Consider the following 22,362-nt stretch of genomic DNA (forward strand, 5'->3'; position numbering starts at 1 on the left):
AAGCAACAGTGATGGGTTTCCACACGTGTCAGACACCCAGCTGAGAAAAAAAAATTACCCTCTGGGTAAAGAACTAGTTATAAAAGCTCATCGCAGAACCAGGACTAGAGTGTAGTCTAGAGCGTTTTTGAATTTCCCATTAGAATCCTCCCCCACTGCGTTCAGTAAATCCATTGACCGGTGGAGATTAAGGGCACCGAGGGAGACAGATTTATTGGTGAAGGAAGAGTCACCGCCCTTGTGTCTGGTATATTTCAGTTCAATGTCGAGGGATCCAGCTGGGAGGAATTACTCAACCCCATGATGCCAGGGAGATCAATTTGTGCCTGATGCAGTTGGAATGCCACTATAGCTGAAGCATCCTCGGCTAATGGCTGGGTTCCTCCACTGCTGTTAATTCAGGCCTCACACGCTGTCAGACGCCGTAACTCCTTCCAGCTGCTGCTCCCAATTATAAACCAACAGCCCTCGCTATTTAACCAAATGTATTCAGAGAGAGATGAAACGAGTTTAGAATAATGTCACAATAATCCTTGTATTTGTCATCTCGTGGAGACGTCTCAAAGCGCTTCACACTGTAAAGCGAGTTGACTATATTTTGTGGTCAAAACACGGCAGCCAATTGCGCACAGCAGAGTCCCGCAAACAGACGTGGATCGAGGGCTTTCTGTGGACGACGCAAGCGAGAGGGGCCCAGGTTCGATTCCCGGGCGGGTCAGGGCAAAATCTTAAGCAAAAGCCAAGCGCCTGTTTACCGAGCAGTAAGTGGGAACCTGGTCAATTGGCTTTTCCGGGGATAATAATCCCTCCTCCCCCCCAAAAAATAACAACTTGGTCACTCAATCCATGACAGTTTGTGGGACACAGCCGTGCGCAATTGGCTGCCGCGTTTTGCCCACAAAATAGTCAATTCACTTTACTGTGAAGCGCTTTGAGATGTCTCAATGATGTGATAAGGCGCTGGATCAAATGCTACGATTATCATCATGTTTTTCTACAGGGCTGGAGGGGGTGGGGGGTTTGTCTTGGACCTGAACGGGTTAACGGGCATTAATTGAATTAAATTCTCTGGCAGTCTCGGTTGGGCTGATGACTAATGCATGAGGATCCGGACATATGTCAAGGTGGGCTTGGCCTGGCTCCTATTGGTTCTGCGGAGCGGGCCAGCTGATTCCTTGTTTTTTTCCCTGCTACTGTCTGGCTGCATGTGTGGATACGCAGAGCTGAGCTGCTCCGTTCTGCTCCATCCCGTTCCACAGAAAGCCCTGAGTCACGGTTTGGCTCGGTGTAGTGATCGCCGCAGAGAGAAACCAGCTCGCCTTCCTTCCTCCCGCACTTCAAAGGTGGGGGGGGCGGCCACCAGCCCAAGCCAAACCCTGCGGGTTCCTGCTGCATTTGCTCACGGCATCTCTTTCTCCATCTCTTCTCTGCAGCCAAAAGCTCCAGAGGATTTGATGATTTCAGCCTCCGAGGACTATTAGCGCCCCCCCCTTCCCCCCCCCACACCCCCCTCTCTCTCTCTCCCTCCCTCCCTGGAGAGGAAGGATGAGTTCCCCTTCCCCGCTTGGATTACCCCTCCCCACAAATTGCTCAACTCGCTTCAGATGCCCTGCCTCACTGTGACTTGTCTCTCGGACGCCTCTCCCCACCCCCCCACCCCCCGCCACCCTTCCCCCCCTCTCCATCAGTGAACAGCTGAGCCCATCTCTGCCTCTGGCCCTCTGAGAGATTAATAGCTTGTCCTGTGAGTGTCAGTGGCCGGGCCTTGGGTTGAAAGTTCTTCCTCGTTCGTAGATCTTGTTTGGGGGGTGAGGGAGGGAGGGAGAGGGAGACCCGAGGGAGGGGTGTATTAGAGGGTCTGTTGGAACTTTGGACGCTCCATCCCGGAAATCTGATGGATTGACGGGGCAAAGGAACCCGGAATGTCCCCGCCCTGGCGACAGCGATGGATGATTCCGACGTGGTGAGACGACGGAGAGTCCAGGTGAGTCGCAAACTTTTTGCAGATCGCTGCGGCGATTAAACGTCCGGCAGATTTCCCCCCCCCCCACCCCACCCCACCCCCGCCCTCCTTTATAGTAGACATGGAATTAAAGGAGCCGGGCCCTTGACAAGCTGACGTAGGGAGGAGGTTGTGGTAGATGGATGGATGGGGCTATGCAGTTCTCTTTAATGCTGCGTTCTGGCCAGCCCGAGACTGGAAGGCAGATTTACTGGGGGAGGTGATGAGGCGTTGGGTTGAGATGTGCTCAATAAAAAGCATCGTGGGACTCGAGCCGCAATATAGGGGAAATGGGGTGGGGGTTGGAGCGTAGCCAGACTGTGCATTAGTCTCTTGCTGGTGGTCTTAAACCTATTTTTTATATATAGATATATATACACATATATCTTTCATTTTAAAATCTCATAAAACCTCCATTTCGCCCGGCATCAGGAACTAGGAACATGACATAAAAAGCACAGGTTGCGATCAATCCCATGTATTTTTTAAAAAAAAATAAGCCAATAATTAAGTTCGAAACATCTGAATTGCCGTGAAGCGCAGTGACTGTGTGTTTTGTGGACAGGCGAACGAACAACGCAGGAGCTAATTTGCGAACAGCGACACCCCACAAATAGCCACAAAGTGATCACCTGATTTTACCTTGGGGGTTGTTGGCCCGGACACCGGGAGACAGAAACTCTCGTCTGTTTTCCAATAGCACCGCGGGATCTTTTAAATGTCTTTTTGAATGGGCCTCGGTTTAACATGTGAATATACTCAGCAACGTGTGTATGTCTGTGTGAGTCCTTGAGTGCGTTATGTATTTACATCTCTACGATCTCGGTCCCTTTTCTTTTGGAGGAAAGATTATTTGTTGGGACCCGACACCGTCAGACCATAAGGTGGCAACCTTCTCAGAGATGAAATCTCTCCCAGTGAGATCGAGCTCATTAGCGCCTCCCTGGTTTGGTGATCAGTTGGTTGAATTCCAGTGGTACCTCCTATGGTTGACCAGTCGCTGGCATCGACAGTGTATAAATACTCCTAAATAGTGACTCTGATAACAAAAATAATCCTTAGGTTTGACACAGCGCTTTTCTTCGGGAGGACCTCCCAAAGCGCTTCAGAGGATTTTACCGTCTAGTCCAGTAAACCACATGGCTTGCCATTGAGAGCACTGTCTGGCGAGCTTTCCTGCTGCTTGTCCATCTGGGAACACCTGGACAAGCGGGGGTCAGCAGCCCTGTGCGTCTCGATAATAATAATTCCTTGCATTTGACAAGAGCGCCTTGAGACGTCTCAAAGCGCTTCACAGAATGTGGAGTGTATAGTGGAGTGACTGCGTATTTTGTGGGAGGAACCCGGCAGCCACTCGCACGCGGCAGTGTCCCACAAATAGCTGTGGAGTGAGCAAACTATTTTTGTTTGAGGGGTTGTTAGCCAAGAAACCGGGGGAAAGAGAGAGATCCAGAGGATGGCACCTCCGACAATGCAACCCCCCCCCAGCGCTGCACTGGAGCATCAGCTTAGACTGTGTGACTCCCAAGTCCTGAGGTTGGGGGTGAAACCATCTGACTCTGAGGAGAGCCGGACCATCTTTACTGTCCGGCTGATTCCTCCAGTGAGGGTGGCCCACGCCATCTCTGCAGCGAACTTGACAAGACGCCCGCCCTCGGCGACATTTTGCACCCTCCCTCCCCAGCCGTTTCCGGAGGTCCGTGAATCGAAGGTTGCCTGGACTTTTGAGTAAAGTCAGGTGATATTAGCAAAAAAAAACGTTCCAAAGGCTCCGCCGAACCCATCATCGAGGGCTCTCCAGTTGTCTTGGCAACCGAACACTGTTGTTAGTCCATGTCTCCTGGAAGCGCGGCTCCCTGATTGTCGGGGAGCGAGCTGCCGATCTAATAACCGCTTCACCTTTTGGAGCCGAGAGAGAGAGCTTCACTTCGGAGCATTCCCAACTGTTCCACTGTAATGACAGTAATCCTTGCGTCTGATACAGCGCCTTATCACGTCTTCGAGACGTCTCAAAACGCTTCACGGGACACACTGTCAAGTTAATTGACTGTATATTTTCTGGGCAAAACGCAGCAGCCAATCGCACACAGCAGCGTCCCCACAAACTGTCCTGGATTGAGCGCCCAAATTAATATTATTGATTTTTTGGGGAAGGGATGATTACCCCCGGAAAAGCGATCCGCCTATCGACTAACAACCGGGTTCCTACTGACTGCGGGGTAAACAGACGCCCGAGAATCGAACCCAGGTCCTCTCGCTTGCGAGGTGAGTGCTCAAACCACTGAGGTACAAGGACTCCACGTGATGTCTTACTCCCGGAGAGGCCCGACTCCTTGTGTCCAGGTTTCACTCATAGTTCAAGACCTCGGGGTGGGGAATCCACTGCTAACATTACCTCTCCCGCACGGTCCTCACTAGACAGGCTCCTGACATCTGGTTCAGATGGACATTCAAGATCTAGTGACACTTTTCGGAAAAAGGGAGTTTCTCTCTCTCTCTCCTGGTGTCCTGGCCGACAATCCTCAAATGAAATTGGTTCCTTGATTTACTGATGGTCAAACGTCCAGTTATCCGGGGTGGGGGTGGATTGTTGGGCAGGACATTGGGAGAAAGAAACTCCAGCTTGATTCACATAGCTTTCTGGGAACTTTTAACAACATCTACTGTACTGGGGGGTTAGCCTATCCTGTGTTAGGGGTGAGGGGAGTAACAGGCACAGCGGGTAAGTGGAGTGGGACCGAACAGAGCACTAACAGTTGGTTAGAACGGATTACCCTAATGTACAGTGGCTTTGATCTGTTAAAGGGTATTGATCGGACATACTCGCTTGTTAAAAGCATTTTGGTAGCTCGGATCCAAGGCAGAATAAATTACACAGAAATGTTCGACATTGATACAATCTGCTTCAAGATTTAATGCTTCAAGCCTCGCCTCTCTTCCGTTTCCAAGTCCGCAATAATATTTCAGACTTGACGGATAACAATAAACCTCACACTCGATACACGCCGACAAGGTCAAAAATAGCTTCCAGGGCGCTTTAGAGAGATCTTTGCATCAGGTCTAGTGACTAATCATGGGCAAAACTTGGGGAGTCCTGTAGTGTAATGGTTAACGCAAGCGAGAGGACTTGGGTTTCGATTCCCGGGCAGGACAAAACCTTAGGCAAGTTTCCTTACTCCACACACCTCTGTCTATCTAGCAATAAGTAGGAATTATCCAGTTAGTAGTCCATTGGTGGATCACTTTCCGGGGTTAATAAACCCTCTAAAAATAAAATTTAATGTTTGTGGGACGCTGCTGGGTGCAATTGGCTGCCGCGTTTCTCCCATGAAAAAAACAGTTTAGACTTTCCAAGACAAATTTTCTTTTGTCTAGAATGGAATGCGCTCGCGCTCTCTCTCTCTCTGCTTCCTTGTAGAAGAAATGGCCGAGAAGCAAAAAATAACTTTTTTTTTCTCTTGATTTCAGAAAGACCTCCCGTTGACACGGAAAGCGAGCAGGTAAATCACACCTTCTGCGATCTCAATACTTGTGAGTCACCTTTCTTCAGCAGGGTACCGCGATTCTTGAGGGAGATCTCAAGTAAACGTACATGTTCATAAGATTGGTTTGGTTTAAGAAGAAGACCCTTTGGGCCATCTGGTCGCCAGAAAACCCACCATGCTGTCCTTCCATCATCAAGCTGCTTTTTCAATGAATCACAGTGTCCTGACCTCAACCACCCTATACAGCAAACCTGCTCGTCGTTAATTACCCTCTAATGTGTGGACTAATGATGGGGCTGAAAGGTGTGTCCCCAATACTATAAAACAGTTGTTTGTCCAGCTCTGATAAACGCTCTATCTCTGTGGTTAGCAGTTACTGGCCAGAGACAATCTGGCGATCGCAAACTTGTCAACTCAACTTGTAGTTACACAGCGCCTGCCTATGTTTCATCTATACTGGCTGTCCGGCTGTCTGAAAGTTGGTGAGGGATTACCCAGCAGCAAAAATGGCGGGGGTTGGGGGTGATGGTGGGGTAGCTGGAGGGTCAGAGTGTCGTGAAAGCAGGAAGGGGGACACAGGCCCAAGGGAGAGTCCCTAAATATTGTGGCAGAAGGTTTGGCCGAGGTGGATGAAGGGACGTAGTATGGTGGAGGGAGGGTAGGAGAAACAAGCAGCTGGAGATTGCAGAGGGTTGGAGGGGGGGTTGAGATGGTGGAGGAATTTTCTGCATCCACCCTCAGTGTTGTGTCCAGGCAGTCTAGGCAAACCCACACAGGGGTTAATAGCTTCCAAAGCCTTGAAGCAGGAACGCTCAGCTGGACATCAATAGTAAATAGACGATGTTTGTTTGAAGTTTCCTCTGTGTTCAGACAAAGAGACTGCGCCCGTCGCTGCAAATTATTCTCTCTCATGAATCTTTTGACATTGAGTAAAGTGAAGGAGTGTCTACAATCAGGACGAAGTGAGCACGGGTAGTCTCGTAGCGAGAGGACCAAGGTTCAATTCCCGGGAAGGGCGAAACCTTACACAAGTTTCCTTATTCCAAATGCCTGTTTATCTTAGCAGTAAGTGTGAATCCAATTGTCAATTGGCGGATCACATTCGGTGGTGGGGTGTGGTGATAATAATCCCTCGAAAAAAAAAATTAGGTCACTCAATCCATGACCGTTTGTGGGACACTGCTGTGCACTGTTGGCAATTGCATTTCGCCCACAAAATATACAGTCGTTTTAGATCATATTCTGTGAGACACGTCGATGATCTATTGTAAAGTGTAGTGAATATATATTTTATGGGCGAAACACAGCACCCAATTGCACACACTAGTGTCCCACAAACAGTCATGGATTGAGTGACCGATTTTTTTTAAGGGATTATCCCGAAAGCGATTTTTGAAATAAATTAAGACTAAGTTTCAATTGTATTTCTGCGCTGCCTTTCCATTTTAGGCAGAACGGTTAATATCCGGCACCTATGATTGGGGAGCAGTCTATTCTCCCACCTTCTCTATTCCCACCTTTAATTCTCTCATTCTCAATTACTTTCCTTAATTCTTTCCTCTCTCTCTCTCTCTATCGTTCATCTTATTTTGCATAATAATAATCCTTGCATTTTATATAGCACCTTATCACGTCTCAAAGCGCTTCACAGATATACTGTAAAGTCGAGAAGACTGTATATTTTAGTTATTTATTTCACTCGCTCCTTTTCTACATTGAGGGTTCAGCCCCGTCGCCATAGATCCCGTCACCTGACAACCCCCCCCCCACCAAATCTAAAACATGGGATAGGTACCCTAGCTCCTGGCCCAGCCTGTGAATTAATGTTGAAAACATGAGCGATAGACAGCAGGTTGTGTGTAGAACTTGGCATCTGTAAGCTTCACTGCACATTGTTCAGAAAGCACAGGAAGGAGAGGTGGAGGAAGGAGGAGAGAAACAGAGAGAGCTTCCAATCTGCGAGCAATATAGCACTCACATACACCCCCCCAACAGTGCTGGTGGAACAATCTGGCAAGCACATCCAGAGAATTAACATAGCCTTTCTCAGTGACGAGCAGGAGATGTGTATTACAGTCTGCATCAGCACCATGTCAGCGCTGAAAGACCATGTCTGACTCTCTCTGGACTGTACTGTCTAATTTTTCTATGCCTTACTTCCTCGACAGCAATATGTTCCGACGTTCCAAAAGGTAAACTGATTTGGGATGGGCAAAGGGCTGGGGGTGGGGAAGGATAAGTGGGCGAGGTGGAGGGATGGAAAAGGCAAGGATTTCAGTGCATCTTACACTGTGTGGTTTGTCACTGTTGCAAGATGCATCAGGAGGGAGTTAATGCCCTGATATTTTGCAGGGAAGGGTTGCATTGTGTCGCGATTGTCGAGGTTAGCTCTGCGATCTACAAAGAAAGAGCTGCGTGCACAGGCTGCGATAGTGGCAGATGTCCTCTTTCACCAACCGCCACCTCCCCCCCCCCCCCCCCCCAGCACCTCGTCTTTCTGCCGCCTTTTCCTTTTCTGCTAGAGAATTGAAAGACTGCAAAACATCACTAAAGCGAGACTCTATCGTGACCCCAGGGTGCGACCCTGCCTCATTACTGAGAGGAACAAAAGATTAGCAGAAGGCGGAGGTGAGCCTGTTGTTATTCCCTGCTGACCTCCACCCCTCTCTTCACAGTCATTTCTCTCGCAGTCTGCAGCCTTTGCCAGAATGCATTCTTCCAAAGGGCACAGTGTAGAGAGAGATAGAAGGATGGTACGTGACTAAGTGGTACCCGGATTCCATCCCTTGCTAGTTGCCCAGAATATATATGCAGCGATTGATGTCATGGAGTCCTGTAGCGTAGTGGTTAGAGCACTCGCCTCGCAAGCATGAGGATCTGTTTCCGATGCCCGGGCGGGGCAACACGCTCGGCAAGTTTCCTTGCTCCAGACACACACATCTGTTTACCTAAGTCAGTAGGAATCCCGTTGTTAGTCGATTGATTGGCGGACCGCTTTCCAGGGGTCCCTTAAAATAGTCGTTCGGTCACTCAGTCCACGATTGTCTGTGGGGCACTGCTGTGCGCAGTTGACTGCTGTGTTTCGGCCACAAAATAGTCAATCCACTTTACATATATTCTGTGAAGCGTGTTGAGCTGTCTCAACAATGTAAAAAGGCGCTATATATCAACTGCAATTATTATTATATCTTCTTACACGTTTTTTCTAGCCAGGAATGGGATATTTATGCCTCCGCACCCCCCAAAATAGTCGCATTATAACAGGGTCCAGCAGTTCGCACAGCCATTTGCCTGAATGTGCCAGGTATCCTTGCCTTTGAATAATCAGCGTTTACCACAATCCACTGGGCGGTGCTCTGATGTAGCATAGCGTATGATGGCTGAATGAGACAGCTTTAACCTTCAGGCTGTATCTGGCCTCAGCTGTCCTTTTTTTCCTCTTGTGTAACTCATCAGATACATGTTGCCCTCTATTAATGCTGCACTGTGCAGTGTCTGTAGAAAGTCATTTGAAGTGAGAATCTTAGCTGATTCCCTCCGAGCCCCCCACCCCAACTTAGCCCCAGGTCTCATGTATATCAGGGAAAGTGACCAGTCCCATCTCCAGCCTGACACCGAGCCGGGGGGAGGGAAGAGGTAACCGCAAGCACGGTCAAAGAGGAAGGTCTTCAGTTGTGATCTAAAAGAGAGGAAGGAGGGGGCGATTGTGAGAGTGAGGTGGTGGTGGGTGGGGGGGAAACAGCCAACGACTATGGAATTGTCATGATTCGGAGGAGAAAGATTCGACGATCGCACACCTTCAAGAGTGTGTGTGTGTATGTGGGGGGGGGGGGGGGGGGGAGGCGAGGGAGGGAGGAACGAACGTGTCTCTAGTATTTGAAGCTCCGCATGCACTAAATGATCAAAGCAGATTGTTTGTTCCCCTGAAGAGGGTACGTAGCTGAGTAGCTGAGCCCCTTCGCTGAGGCTGATGGTTGTGACTGTCTGGATTTTGCCAGCAGCCTGGGCTCAGCAATCTGGCTTTGCAGCTGTGATGTGTGAGCACCTGCGTTCCTGTGCATCCATCCACGTGTATGTAAGTGTGTGCACACGTCCCTGAGTTTGTGTAAGTGACCAGATCCAGAATTTGATAACAAGGTCATCTGAGATGAACAAGCCCATCTGATCTCAGTCCCCAACACATCTGCCACACTATCTCCCCCTACTCCCATCCCAACAAATGACATTTACGCAGCGCCTTTCATGTCAGGAGGACGTCCCAAGGTGCTGGACAGTCAGGGATCCCGACCCAAGATGGTGGTTGAGATCAGGAGCGTGGGGAGGGTAGGGGTAGGAAGGTGACCGAAGGCATGGTCGAAGAGGGTCTTGAGCAGCTTTTTAAATGAGTCCCGAGACTCAACCTTCTCTTCCAGTCGTTGATTACCTTCCTGGTGTCTGTCCTGAAATTTCCCGTTTGCAACTCTAAACCTGTGTCCTCTTATTCCACTGTCTTGTTGTTGACTGTTCTCCTCGGGGATGAGAGGAGGTAAGTGGAGTCTCCTTGAAGCTGAACTGACTCCAAGGTTTGGTAATGGAATGTTGGAATTGAGCCAGTCCTCTGTGACGGTCTCTAGTCCGGTTCGAGACAGGCGGGTCCGCAGTTTGCTGATGACAGAACAGCCCAGCCTGGCTCATCGGCAGGACTTGGAAGGTCAGACCAGTCAATATGGGAGCAGGGAATTCTCTCACTCGGTGGAAATTCAGATCCTCACATTCTTGCCCTTTTCATTCCAGTTGTCGAACCAGCAACAGGAAGAGTCTGATCCTGACAAGCACGTCTCCAACTCTCCCGCGACCTCACTCACCTCTGCCCGGACACCTCGGTAAGTGTGTATGCGTGTGTGGTTTACAATCGTCAGGACTTGAACTCATATAGTTTAAGCTGACACTCCAATGCCCTCCTTGCTGGTCACCCGCCCCTGCTCCACTGTACCCAAAATTCAATTAAGAACTCCACTGCCCGGATACTCACCCGCAATAAACATCACACCAGTCCCTGAAAGGCTCCACTGGCTCCCAATTTCCAAACGGATTGATTTTAAGATCCTCTCATTCATTTTCAAATCCCCTCATGCCCCCACAACCCCCTACCTAGACTCCGCCACTGTCAAGCGCTCTGGGACCTTGTAAGTCATTACTGTTGTTGAGGCGCTGGGGTGGGGTGTTGCATTGTCGGAGAGTTTTGGTTGAGATGTTAAACCGAGCTCCCTGTCTACCTGTTCAAGTGAATGTTAAAGATCCCATGGCACTATTCAAAAGAGGGAGTTTCTTTTGCCTCAGGGTTTACTTACAAATACAGTCACTCTATTTACTGTGAATTGGCAAGAATGTTTTTTTTTGTGCATAAATGCAGCAGGCAATTTTCACACAGCAATGTCACACAAATAGTCATGATGTGAGTGACAATTTTATTTATTTGGGGGATTGTCGGCCAGGACACTGGGAAAGAGAAACTCCCTTCTCTGCAGAGAAGTGAAAAAGGCATTCAGCATCTCTGCTCCCACCCTCAGGAACTCTATCCCGCAATCCCTCCACCTCATCCCCACTTGTCTCATTCAAGTTCCGTCTAAAGACCTTCCTCTTCGACCGTGCCTTCGGCCACCCTCCCACCCCTACTACCCCTGCCCTCCACCCCTCCTGACCACAACTCCCAGCTCAGGTCCAAAAATAGCTGACTGTCCAGCGCCGATACGTCTTTCCAGCGTGAAGGGCGCTACACAAATGTAATTGTTGTATTGTGTTGTTGACAATTCATTAACAAGGTTACAAAAGGTTGATACCTGGGTTTGAGGGCCACTGATATTTCATGTGCTTTGTCCCATTGGCAGGCAGCAGCCCTTTAGACAGCCCTCGGAATTTCTCCCCCAACGCCCCAGCACACTTCTCCTTTGTCACCTCTCGAAGGTAAGTTGCCCGTATTCGTTGGTGAGGGAGCGGGGTGCAGCACTTATAGGGTTAACAATGCTCTCTCTGCCTGGGCTGAGGAATATGGAACATGCTGGAACACTGAGGAAGCTCTTCAGGGAACAAGAACAGAAATATAGGACATTCAGTCTCAAGAGCCCAGCGAACTGCAATGAGCGGATTGGTTAAATCCTTGTACGTCTGCAGAAAAGCGGTGAGATGGGGACGGTTTAAGGGTGGGTTGGTTCTGACTATGACTAATGTTCTATATTATATATATATTATATATTATTATACATATACTATTATATTTGTGGCTTAATGGTTAGAGCACTCACCTCGCAAGCGAGAGACCGGAGTTTGATTCTCGGCAGGGAGAAGCATTACGCAAGTTTCCTTACTCCACACACACACACCTCTGTTTATTTAGCAGTAAGTAGGACCCTGGTTGTTAGTCGATTGGTGGATTACCTTTCCAGGGATAATATTCCTTAAAAAAATTGGTCACTCAATCCACGACTGTTTGTGGGACACTGCTGAGTGCAATTGGCTGCTGCGTTTCAATTGACTTTACAGTATATTCTGTATCAAGGTGATAAAGTGCTGTATCAAATGCAATGATTATTACTATTCTATTATTATAAGCTCTTTCCTGGTGGGTTACAGTTACTGAATAGCCCCTGTTTCTATCTCTGGGAAATCCTGCAGCTTCAACGTTGTAATGTTCCCCACCTTAAGCCTTGCAAATTTGCCTTTGAAGTTATGAATAAATGTAATGCAATTTTAAATTATTAATAACCTGGCATTATAAATATAATATAAAATTGTAATTTTTTCTTTTACATATCGCTTGATTTATTTATAATCACACAGGCACAAGCTGGAGAGGCATAACTGAACAGGTCAGTGCTTGTCTCAGCCTGACTCAGTCTGTCACTCTCATTTCTAGGTTGGGAGGTTTAAGCCCTCAAAGTCGGGGACTTTGAGCTCACAGTCCAGGCTGACATTCAGTGCAGTGCTGGGGAAAGCACTGTATTGTTGGAGGTGCTGTCCTTGTATCACTTTCCCACTTTTCTCTGTTCAGATGGATGTTGAAGGCAGTTTTTCCCCATGTCCTGTCCACCTGTTCTCACATGCCCACTAAACTAGCCATTCCGTTAATGACTGTGTGTAGGGCCTCACTGTCACATTTGCCTACAAATATATAGTGACTGCACTTGACAGCAATCACTATGATGTTTCAGTGTTATAAGCGCTATCATTAGAGCGGGTCCACCATACTGCAAGACACTACTAATGACAGACCAGCCAGCTTGGCTCATCAGTTAGGACTTAAGAGGGGCACTGGGGACAGAGATTCTTCCCACTCACCTCCTGTTAGCCATGTAAGCCAAAGCACTAACAGGGTGGTCCAATCTGGACATGTAACAGCAAGTTTGCCAGATATTGCTCTCAATGACAAGCCATCTGGTTTTAGCTGCTTGAACTCGAGCAATCACTCCCAATATACTCTGGGGTCCCCCAAGCCCTGGCTGTTGCCAACCTGCTCCTGATTCTCTCCGGAATTACGTAACCAGAGTGCGCCCCTCCAGGGAGAGAGTGTGCATTTCGTTCCAAAGACGGGAAGATTTCCATGTGTAGGTGGCGGTCACATGTGGAACTCTCAGTCGGGTTCAGATACTCACAAGCAAATTGAGGGATTTCCGAGCGTGTTAGACAAGTGAATGGGTAACATGGAGTGCGCAGAGCATTTCTCTATTCTCACGCCGTTGTGGTTCTAACTGTTCCTTTCTTTCTAGCCAGGGACATCGAGCTGACAGGTAAACTAACTGCAATCTGTGTCTAGGTGTGGCAGGTCCAGTGCTGGGTTCTGTCAATAATGTTTTAAGATGGTAGCAACCTTGGACTTGTGGTTCTGAATTAGTTGTTCTTCCAGTTGTTGGTGTCCTGTACAAAGCTTTAACTTACCTTCTTCCTCCTCCTCCTTCTCTCGTGTTCTGTGTGCTGCATGTTAATGGCTCGTGTTAGTGCCGTTTCTTTTGTTCAAGAGTAGCCAATCGAGAAGTTGTGGGTTCAAGCCCCATGTTGGGACTTGGAATCACATTGTCTATGATGCTGCTGCAATGCTGTGCTGGGGCGTGTTGTAATGTCGGAGGCTCTTTCTTTGGATGAAACGTTAAACTCAGGTCTGCCTATTCAGCAGAGGTTCATCCCCCAAATAAAATTGGTCACTCAATCTACGACTGTTTGGGCGTCTCTGCTGTGTGCAACTAGCTGCCATGTTTCACCACAGCAAAATACAGTCACTCCACTTTACAGAATATCCTGCGAAGCGCTTTGTGACGTCTTGACAATGTGATGAGGTGGCTATATCAAATGGAAGGATTCTTCTTCTCATTATCCAATCCAATTAAGGCTAAAGGTTTGTGTGTGCTTTTAAACTGTCTCCTCTTGTTTTGCAGGGCAGATGGACGACGGTGGTCACTGGCCTCCCTACCATCCTCGGGCTATGGAACCAACACCCCAAGCTCCACTGTGTCCGTACGTAGTATCTCTCGCTCACTTTATTAATGTGATAAGAGTTGTTCGGTGGATAGGGCTGCACCTTCACCTGCTGAGAGCTCGCCTTCTTTGAATCCACACTGAGTTTACTGCTCTACTTCAACCGCAGAAGGCTAATTCATGCAGTTCTGTAAGCGTAGTAGTTACCACACTCACCTTGCAAGCGAGAGGACCCGGGTTTGATTCCTGGACAGGGTGAAACCTCAGGAGAGTTTCCTTACTTCATACAGACAGTTTACCTAGTAAGTAGGAACATGGTTGTTGAGTGGTGGATCGTTTTTCTGTGGGTAACAATTACTTTTAAAAAAATGTGATCACTCGATCCACAACTGTGTGTGGGAGGGACACTGCTGTGTGCAATTGGCTGCCGCGTTTCGTCCACAAAATATACAGTCAATTCACTTCACAATATATTTTGCGAATGCTTTTAGACGTCTGAACAATACGATAAGGCACTATATCAAATGTAAGAATTATTATTATTATAATTCGGCCCTGCTTGAGGAGGGGAAAAAACAGCCAAGGCTCCATGTTTCAGGTCCCTCCACCGCTCCTGGTGGTGAAGGGTTTGATTGATTTTTTTTTTCTGAGCTATGAGCTTCTGATATTCCACCCTCTCTCTCTCTCTTGCAGTCTTCCTGCTCCTCACAGGAGAAGCTCCACCAGCTGCCCTACCAGCCCACGGTGGACGAGCTTCACTTCCTCTCCAAGCACTTTGGCAGCACGGAGAGCATCACTGATGATGACGGGGGCCGCCGCTCGCCGGCAGTGCGCCCACGGTCCCGGAGCCTCAGGTCAGTCGGTCCCTGAATCCTGCTCACCTTTAAACCCCTCCAGCTCCTCCCTACCTCCAACCAAACTGTCCACTCCCTCCACTCAGCAAGCTCCAGCCTCACCTTGCCCTCCCCTCCATCGGCAGTCAGGCCATCAGCCTCTCTGCCCCCATGCTTTGGAACTCCATCCTACAGTCAACTCTGCCTCACTCCCACCCTTGCCTCTTTCAAAACCTGCCTCAAGTCCTTCTTCGTCGACCTCACCTTCAGTCAGCCTCTGCTACCCTCCCCGCCCTGATACCAACCACCAGCTCGGGTGCAGATCCCCGACTGTCCATCACATTGGGACATCCTCCTCAAGTGAAAGGCGCACTATGTAAATGTCATTTGTTGTTGAATCTCAGCGCAAGATTCCTTCGTGGCCATTTCCCGTCATGCTCCCAGATTGTGCTTGTCCTAGATTCGGATAGTTCCACACATCAGAAGAGTGGCCATTCAAACCATCGCACCTACACTAGTTCATAGGAATATAAGTAGGCCATTCAACGACAACATCTTGCATTTATATAGCGTCCCAGAGCGCTAGCCTATTCCACCATTCTATTAGATCATGGCTGATCTGTAACTCAATTCCATTTACCCGCCATTACTCCATATCCCTTGATAGTTGATGCTTCAATCCACAATTGTTTGTGGGACACTGCTGTGCACAATTGGCTGCTGCATTTCGCGAACAAAATATAGTCACAACACTTTACAGTACATCCTGTGAAGCATTTTGAGACATCTTTGAGACATGATAAGGCACTCAGTCAAATGCAAAGATTATTACCCCCCTTACCTGACAAACATCTATCCACCTCAGTATTGAAAATTTCCATCCACAGCCTTTTGGGGGAAAATGTTCCAGGTTTTTACTCCCCTTTGTGTGAAAAAGATTCTCAGATAGAGCTGTCCATTCTCCACAGTCTCACTCTGATTGTGTAAAAAAACAAATTCTGCTTATCCTCTTTCTTTGGTATGATCTTGAATTGATGTTTTCTCGTCCCCTAACTCAGGAAAGTGTCAAGTAGCTCACCATTTCCATCTCCCAAGACAAGCGTCCTTTTAACCTACTGAATTTGAGGTTGCTAAAGCGACAGATAGATATTTGGGGAGGACACATGCAGGGCTATGGGGGAGAGCGTGGGGTAGTGTAACTAATTTGGGCAGCTCTTTCAAAGAGCCAGCACGGACATGATGGGTGAAATAGCTTCCTTCTGTGCTGTATAATTCTATGACACATCTGTGTCCTACAGGAAGAATTCCTCTCGAATGTCCTGAAAGGGTTCCTGACGGAGCGAAATCTCTGCTCCCCTCCTAGGCGTCTCCCATCCGTGGTTGAGCTCATTGTCAGCAGGCAGATGGACATCTGCTCAATAATGAAACAAGCCCCCATTTACAAATAAGTCTCGGTCTATCTGCCTGCACGCCATCTCTTGAGTTTTCGGCTCTGGATGAATATTTCAGCACTCTCCACACAGACAGCTCCTCAAATATAGTGCACTCTGGCGCTGTGCTGCTCACCAGCGATTAATACTGTTCAGGTCATTGGCTCTGGAAATGAACGAATGTAGATCTGTGAAATGAGACTGAAAGGGTATAGTGAGGGCAAGTATTGCGAGCGATACCAACACAGAGGTCTGAAAATTCACGCAATCTTAGCCTTAAGCCCGTTGTCCTACAATTTTAAAAAAATTACCCACAAAATACTTTCCAGTCAAACAATTTTCCAGTATATTGCATGAACGATGATTTGATAAGGCATTACATCGAATGCAAGGATTATTATCATTATTGAGATGGTGCAAGATTTGCAAAATCCTTAAATTTAACTTGGAAATCGCTTTTCCAAAGCTTTTAATGAGAATCAATCCAAGATGGAAATTTCCAAAGATTTTTCACCAGCTTAAATTGAAGACTGAGGCTGAGAAAGGTCTCCTCCTGATCTCCTTGCAAGCAGTGAGGAAGATGTGAGTTTGTTTTGATAATGGGGATATGTGAGAAACACTCTTCCTCTATCCCTTTCCCTTGCCCCTTCATTCCCCATCTTCAGATCGCGCCTAAAGACCTTACTGTTTCTACTGTGCCTAGTCACCTTCCCACTCCCGCCAGCTTGGAGTCTTGAACTGCCCTGGGAAGTTATAATGCATATTGTGTAAATGCAAGTTGTTGTTGTTTACCATTGGAATTGTTTCACACACAGTCTCATGGTACTCTGGCTTAACTTGCACTGTTCTGTGTTACAGCCCCGGACGCTCACCTTCATGTTACGACAATGAAATCGTGATGATGAACCATGTCTACAAAGAAAGGTTTCCCAAGGTGAGATGTACAAGATGACGTCCGTTATCACAGAGGTCACCACCAGTGGTTAACTCCTTTTTGCCCTGTGTGTCACTCTTTTGATGAGAGTATTGCACCAGCCTGGTTATAACACATTTGGTCACCACCGGCTGCCCTTGGAGTAACTGGTCAGATTTGACACAAATTGTCCTCAGGTGAAGAATGTTCATCACTTGCAGTCATTAACTCACACACAAACCGAGTTGCAAGAAATTCCAATTGTAAGCAGTTTCCCCCTCCCCACTGGCAAAGCGAAGAGTGTTTTAACAGGAAATAAGAGTTTCTCTCTCCCCATGTTTTGGCCAACTATCCCTCCCCTCCCAAAATAAAATTGGTCACTCACTCCATGACTGTTTGCATGACATTGCTATGCACTACTGGCTGCTGCGATTCACCTGCAATATAAGTCAATCCACTTACAGTATATCCTGTGAAGCGCTTTGAGACGTCTCAATATAAGATGCTATATCAAATGCGAAAATTATGATATAAATTGTTAGCTGAGGTGTTAAATGCAGGCGTCAGCAGCGAGGCCATGGAGCGCTTTGAAAGCGAGGACCAGGATCTTGAACTGTATCCTCTGAGTGATGGGGAGCCAGTGGACTCGGGCGAGGATGGGGGTGATAGGGTCGTGTATAATCTGCAGCCCGTGGAGGGAGGAGTTGGTCATCTGGATTAGATGGTCACTCACCTTGTGACTGTTGGTGGCACTTTGCAGTCTCTACACTTGGTATTAAATCCCTGCAAAGTGCTCTGAGAGGTTCCAACATTATAAAGATGCAGGAATTGCTATGTTCTTGTTTTCGGTTGCGTTGGCAGGCAACGGCACAGATGGAGGAGAGGCTCCAGGAGTTCTTCACGGTGAATGCTCCAGAAAACGTGCTGCCCCTGGCAGATGGGGTCCTCAGCTTCATCCACCACCAGATCATCGAGATGTCCAGGGATTGTCTTGACAAATCCCGTGAGGGGCTCATCACCTCCCGCTATTTTTACGAGTTGCAGGAGAACCTGGAGAAGCTGCTGCAAGATGTGAGTTCATCCGACAACTCCTGACCATTCCCCAGGTCCTTCACCTCTTCTTCATCCCAAATATCTCGTCCCACACACTCTCTCTCCTCTCTGGGTTAAACATTCAAACTCTGTGGCACCAATTCCCTCCTCACCCTCCAGTCTGCCTGAGCTGACATACAACACAGCTTACATTTTATACAGCATCTTTCATGTCAGCAAGACATCTCAAAGCACTAAATAGTACTGGAGAAGGGCTACAACAGAATTACGCCCACCAACCAAGTAGCACTTTTAACTGCAGTTTGTGAAGATCCACCGTGTACTCAGAACGAGAAGCAATCGATCCCCCCTTCTCTCCTGTCCCACTGCTCTCTGCAGCCCCACCTCACACATCTGCTCTCTGTCCCTCTCCTAGGCTCACGAACGCTCTGAAAGTACAGAGGTCGCTTTTGTGACCCAGCTGATGAAAAAGCTCCTCATCATCATTGCACGGCCTGCCCGCTTGCTGGAGTGTCTGGTAAGCCATTTTGCTTCACACAAAGACAAAGAGAGTTCTTCACTTAGACCCAATGTTGTGTTCTCTCCTCCCCACCCCTCAACTAGTAACAGGGAGGAAAGGACGACACAACAAATTAGATGGGGGGTGGAGGATAATAAATGGGTTGAATTTTAGGTGAATTGGAAACAAGAGATTGGAACAGCGGGCAAACCGACCTCCATCTTTGCTATTATTGTGGGGAGAGGGTTGGGAAGACCTGCCTCTTTGTCTTACATATTGATCTTCACATCACCGCAGAGACTGTCACAGTATGAGTTGAGAGTCGGACTTTGGCTCCTAATTTCACTCATCATTAGTCAGCTGTGTGTTTTAATTGAATAACAGGAGGGGCAGCCTTCCCTGTGGCCACAGCCTGTGTGTGTCTATACCTGGGTCATGCTCTGAACAAACCTAGTTGATTATTTTCACAAAGGCTGCCAGTGGCGATGGCTTTAAAACTGAGATAACCGAGTGTCTGCTCCAGTAATGAGCCTCCTGAAGCCAAGAGCTTACAATTCACTAACCCATAAAATAATGAACTGAAACCCGTCAACATTCGTGACATTCATAATTTACAGGCTGGCAGCTGAGCTCACAGCTGGGTCACCAGGGAGTAGGCAATTCTGTTCCAAGCACATTATTGCCAGGAGACCTTAGCTTGCTGACAGGCTGGTGGTGCTCAGAGATACACTGAATGAGTCTGTCACTCTGTGGAAGGAATTAATCCGTGAACCCTATAAACTTCTTTTACCGCTCGTTGAGAACCAAGGAGAAAAATGGATTAAAAATCGGTCGTTGGAAAATGCTTTCAGAAACTAGTTCAAGAGTTGGGCTCTTGCCATATTGAAATTCACTTTAAAACATTACCCCTGCTCTTTCGTTTTTCTCCTAGGAGTTTAACCCAGAGGAGTTTTACCATCTCCTGGAAGCAGCCGAGGACCATGCCAAGGAGGGACATGGGGTTAAGATCGACATCCCACGCTACATCATTAGCCAGTTGGGCCTCACCAGAGACCCTTTGGAAGGTAAGGACCGGGAGCATTGAGCGGCATTCCTCATAACCAGCATAAAAAGTGCCAAATGATGGCTTCATTAAACACTTTTAATGAGATTGCGAGAAGTGTGGTCAGTCGATATCTTAATTATGGACCGGGGAGGGGGAGCCCTTTCCCCCTCAACTCAACAAAGCCTAAAGCAGCCTAAAGGCTGAATTGTTCTGCCTGATCACCAAGTGCTCTCTAGATGCTGCCCCGTGTGAAGGCCACTATATAAATGCAAGTTGTTTTCGTCGTTACGTGCCGGTTACTGGCTTAAGACACTGGCTTATAACACTGATTTGACGGTTTACAAGGCCCGTTTCAGTCCGCACGTTTTTTTCTTTGGTTACTAAAATTAGCGAAGCTAAGTCTGTGGAAACCTATTAAAGAGTGAATGTTCCTCAGAGATGTGATACTCAGTTGCAAACCTCAGGGGGTCCTTGCTCCATGCTCTTGTGTTTTTGAAAGCAGAAATGGCTCAACTGGATACCCTGGACTCCGGAAGCTTGAATGAGACAGATGACATTGGAGATGTGAGTCACATTATATCATCATATATTTCATGTGCATTGCTCAGGTGAGAGCACTCTCTCCTCTGAGTCACCCCAATCCTCTCCCGGTTCCACTAACTCTCCGTCCCTCAGAGGATCGAGTTCAAAATCCTTACCACTTTTCAAGCCCAGTCATGCTCCTGCCTACGTCAGCGACCTCTTAACACTATACTAACCTGTCTGCTGCCTCCATTTGGCAGGCACTGGCCTGATCCATGTCCCCTGCCCTTCCCGCTCCACCAATGGTGGATGTGCCTTCAGCTTTTCTGCCACCACCCTATGGAATTCTATCCCCGAATCCCTAGCCTTGCCCCCTTCCTTGCCTGCTTCAAGGCCCTCCTCAAGAACTTCCTCGTTGACCATGCCTTCCGATACACTCCCACTCCACTACCAGCTAACCTTCGATTCTATTCCGCAGCTCAGGTGCAAACCAGCACCTTGGAACGTCCTTCCGACGTGAAAGGCAGTATATAAATGTGATTTGTTGTTGTTCGTACAAATTTAAAGTATTTCTTTATTTATATTATTTTTGTCTTAATTGCTTAATTATTAATGACTTTCCAAATACAGAAATAGTAAACAATACTCAAACAGCATATATAGAACTCTACGAGGCCTAAAGCAGTTGAATTGCTCTGCAAGATCAGAGTTACCAGGCACCCCAAGACGCTGCCCTGCGTGAAGGGCGCTATATAAGTTGTTTTTGTTGTTATGTTAGCAGGACACTGGCTTAACGCTGGTTAGTTTGCAATCTCCCTTCAGTTCTTGTGGGCTCACCAACAAGATGGATTAATGAGTGAATGTGGTGTGTGGTTACTGGTATCCTCTGTGGAGACAGTAGAGAGCTGCTGTTGAGGTTCCTGTCTGATCCCTTTAACGGGTGGTTTCAGGGTAGAAGTCCCGCAGCAAAGTCTACGAAAGCACCTTCTGAGGATGACTTTGAGACCATTAAGCTGATCAGCAATGGAGCGTACGGGTAAGTAAGTGGCACAGTAGATCGTTCTGAAATTGTCACTGCCTCAAGTACAAATTTAAGATGTTCACAAAAAGAATTAAAGGGGCGGTTTAAAAAAAAACCATTTCATTGCACAGCCGGTGGTGGGTGGAGTGTGGAATTCTCTGCCAGAAACTATTGTCGAAGCACAATTTGGTAGATTAATTTAGAAAGATAAGGGAGTATTAAAAGATAAATGTGAAGAGCAGCGGGAGAGTGGAATTACATCGGATGGCTCAAATGGAGTAAAACACCATTGAGGAACTTGATGGGCCAAATAGCCTGTTTCTGTGCTGCAACAAAGTATAGAGATTAATTTGCAATATTTACAAACGGGATTTGATGTGCTAGCTGCGAATTTGTAAAACAAAGTGTTACAAAAGCAAAAAGCCAGCCGGAGAGAAAACGGCCCATGGTACTTTCAGTTGAGAAATATGGGATGAATGTCTCTTCTTGTTGGTTTGATGGCATTGGGAGTTCACAGTATAATCTAATACCAATGAAATCATCACGCTATGATTGGAAACGTCAGGATTAATGGGCCACATCGGGCCTCATTTACTTTGGGCGAGATGGGCATGTCCAATCCCGGTTTGCTAAGATCGATGGTCAAACTGTTCTATCCACGTGAGAAGCTGCCATTTTAAGTGGTGATTGCCTTTGTTTTCCCAGAGCCGTTTACCTGGTGAGGCACAAGGAGACGAGGCAGAGATTTGCCATGAAGAAAATAAACAAACAGAACCTAATTCTCCGAAACCAGATCCAACAAGCTTTTGTGGAGAGGGACATCCTGACCTTCGCTGAGAACCCCTTTGTGGTCAGCATGTTCTGCTCCTTTGAAACTCGGCGGCATCTCTGTATGGTAATGGAGTATGTGGAAGGTGAGCAGATTTGCCTCTTCCCTTGCCCTGGAAAGGTGGAGTACATGAGAATAGGAGAGCACATAATGAAGTGAGCAAGTATGCCTGAGCAAAATAAACTGCTGGTTGATATTTGAGGTCCACATGATATTTATTGCACTGAATTGGCTTGAAATAAACTTTCCTACTTCCCTCGCCCTCTCTCTCGCTCCTCCCAAAAT

General features: G+C 47.6%; 1 protein-coding gene across 1 annotated transcript in view; it reads left to right on the forward strand.

The window, feature by feature from the left end:
- Positions 1-1,803: 1,803 nt before the first annotated feature.
- LOC103187583 (microtubule-associated serine/threonine-protein kinase 1) overlaps positions 1,804-22,362 on the forward strand; it is a 33,746-nt gene continuing 13,187 nt past the window's right edge. Inside the window, exons 1-13 of the mRNA XM_042344629.1 lie at positions 1,804-1,984; positions 5,471-5,502; positions 10,261-10,349; positions 11,355-11,430; positions 13,893-13,971; positions 14,626-14,786; positions 17,054-17,129; positions 17,970-18,179; positions 18,577-18,678; positions 19,592-19,724; positions 20,208-20,269; positions 21,178-21,263; positions 21,954-22,162. Coding sequence (XP_042200563.1) covers positions 1,946-1,984; positions 5,471-5,502; positions 10,261-10,349; positions 11,355-11,430; positions 13,893-13,971; positions 14,626-14,786; positions 17,054-17,129; positions 17,970-18,179; positions 18,577-18,678; positions 19,592-19,724; positions 20,208-20,269; positions 21,178-21,263; positions 21,954-22,162 — 1,354 coding nt within the window. The 5' untranslated portion in view covers positions 1,804-1,945. The remainder of the gene's footprint in view (positions 1,985-5,470; positions 5,503-10,260; positions 10,350-11,354; positions 11,431-13,892; positions 13,972-14,625; positions 14,787-17,053; positions 17,130-17,969; positions 18,180-18,576; positions 18,679-19,591; positions 19,725-20,207; positions 20,270-21,177; positions 21,264-21,953; positions 22,163-22,362) is intronic.

This window comes from Callorhinchus milii, unplaced genomic scaffold (genome assembly GCF_018977255.1).
Source record: "Callorhinchus milii isolate IMCB2004 unplaced genomic scaffold, IMCB_Cmil_1.0 Scaffold29, whole genome shotgun sequence".
Taxonomy (NCBI): domain Eukaryota; kingdom Metazoa; phylum Chordata; class Chondrichthyes; order Chimaeriformes; family Callorhinchidae; genus Callorhinchus; species Callorhinchus milii.